Source organism: Glandiceps talaboti, chromosome 13, assembly GCF_964340395.1.
Source record: "Glandiceps talaboti chromosome 13, keGlaTala1.1, whole genome shotgun sequence".
Lineage (NCBI taxonomy): Eukaryota > Metazoa > Hemichordata > Enteropneusta > Spengelidae > Glandiceps > Glandiceps talaboti.
In genome coordinates, this window is record NC_135561.1 from 22,051,912 (window position 1) to 22,054,149 (window position 2,238).

General features: G+C 40.5%; 1 protein-coding gene across 1 annotated transcript; it reads right to left on the bottom strand.

The window, feature by feature from the left end:
* Positions 1-427: 427 nt before the first annotated feature.
* Positions 428-1,837, bottom strand: LOC144444407 (beta-1,4 N-acetylgalactosaminyltransferase 1-like). Its single transcript, XM_078133821.1, has one exon. It carries the CDS (start codon positions 1,835-1,837, stop codon positions 428-430), a length of 1,410 nt encoding a protein of 469 aa, XP_077989947.1.
* Positions 1,838-2,238: the final 401 nt, after the last annotated feature.

Consider the following 2,238-nt stretch of genomic DNA (forward strand, 5'->3'; position numbering starts at 1 on the left):
ACGAGTACCCACTACAAGTCTACGTACTAGTCTACGAGTACCCACTACAAGTCTACGTACTAGCCTACGAGTACCCACTACAAGTCTACGTACTAGCCTACGAGTACCCACTACAAGTCTACGTACTAGCCTACGAGTACCCACTACTAGTCTACGTACTAGCCTACGAGTACCCACTACAAGTCTACGTACTAGCCTACGAGTACCCACTGCTAGTCTACGTACTAGCCTACGAGTACCCACTACAAGTCTACGTACTAGCCTACGAGTACCCACTACTAGTCTACGTACTAGCCTACGAGTACCCACTACAAGTCTACGTACTAGCCTACGAGTACCCACTGCTAGTCTACGTACTAGCCTACGAGTACCCAATACCAGCCTACGTTTAAAGTGCCCTGTGTCTATGTACATTCGTCCTACTATGTCAACCTAGTCGAAAACACTTCAAATTGTTCTTAAACATTACATATTGTTCATGCCCGTAGTAACGACTTATATGGCTGCTTTCTCCACCACGTCTGAACTTTTTATATTTGATATTATTTTTGTCACTTTTATGTATTATGAATACGTCTTTGCAACTGGCAACACGTAGCTTGCCAAAACCATCTACAAAATGTTCCGTGTGTCCCACCCGTTCAAACTGTGGGTCGAAGCCTACTGCCCTAACTTTCTGGGTTTTTGCCATGAAGAAATTAGTTACCAAATCAACAATCATGCATTCTGGGTATTCTTCAATATTCCTTTGAAAGCCACGATTTCGAAGCATACAGTCGCCAGCAGCATCCCCACTGTTAATTTCTATTGTCTTGAAAAAAACACTCAGAATATATTTTGTACCATTGACGTCTTCAAAGAAGCCTCCGATCATATCTAACGATATTCTGGAATCTTCGAATTTCTGGATGAAATTTTCTAACTTTGTATTTTCTGTAAATATGAAGTCGTCGTCTACCCATACAAAGTACCTGGTTTGAACTTGACTCAGAACGAGGTTGCGGCCTGCAAACCAACCTTCCTTATAAGGCATAATGAATTGTTTGACGTTGTTACCGAGAATTTGTTGTGGTTTTTCAGAATCGTCTGCAATAAGGATTGTCATTCCAGGGTAGTATCTATTTACACTGACGACAAGCCTTTCAATACACTCGTACCGCTCAAACGTTTTAGTGATAACGGTGACCTTCTTGGTGATGTCATCATTAGTGTGTTGATTATATATCGTTGGTCGACGACTTCGACAGATATGAACATGGATATCAATGTTGAAATTTACAAGTTTAACTTCTAAGATATCACGTATGTTAATATCATAGTATGTATTATGATAAATCAGTGATTTTAATATGAGATTAATATACTCAGTAACACTTTGTCTTTGGTCGAAAGATAGACGCAATATTTGAGTGCCATTTCCATCAATTTGTACACTTTCTTTTAAGTCTAGTGAACCAACAGTCAATTCACCGAGTTTCTTTGTGGAATGAATTACAAGAACATATCGTTCTTCCGTCACAGCTATGCCAGTAAAAGCGTCAAAGTCGACAGTTAAACCAACTATCCTTACCGACCCCAGAGCATCAACTGTTATACCGCCCCCAACGTACGATAATGGTGATAACATTCTACAGGTGATTATCGGTTCCTCGTCTTGTGATATTTCTGCATAGTGTTTCTCCAACTCAACATCACGACGTGGTTTCAAATTTCTTGAAAAGGGCCCATGAATAGCCCCTGGAACATGAAGGTCTGAACACGTACAAGTACCGCCCTCACTTGCTATTCTCTGACTTATTTTTGTGTTCTCGCTAGGTAGTCTGTAATGTGTCGTCATCCAGGCATCCAATCTAACAACAACCCACCAGTTGTTCGATGTTGATGACGTTTCAAAACTCATAAGTGACGTCAGAATAGCAGTTGTTACTACAAAACCCAAAACAAATTCCAAGCTTCGTTGGTGTGTGTTTCCATGGGTAAACATTATTAGAGGAAATTGAACGCAACCATTCAATGGATGTCGTTTATTCCAAACTTGATAGAATCTACAACAAAAAGGACAACATTCAATGCCATATATAGAACGAAATGTACAGATCTGTCAGTCACTTAGCATACAGGGCCTAGGGAAATGTACAGATCTGTCAGTCACTTAGCATACAGGGCCTAGGGAAATGTACAGATCTGTCAGTCACTTAGCATACAGGGACATGTACAGATCTGTCAGTCACTTAGCAT

Excerpts from the sequence above, each read along its gene's own strand:
- LOC144444407 (XM_078133821.1), bottom strand. The coding sequence starts at position 1,837 with ATGACGACACATTACAGACTACCTAGCGAGAACACAAAAATAAGTCAG.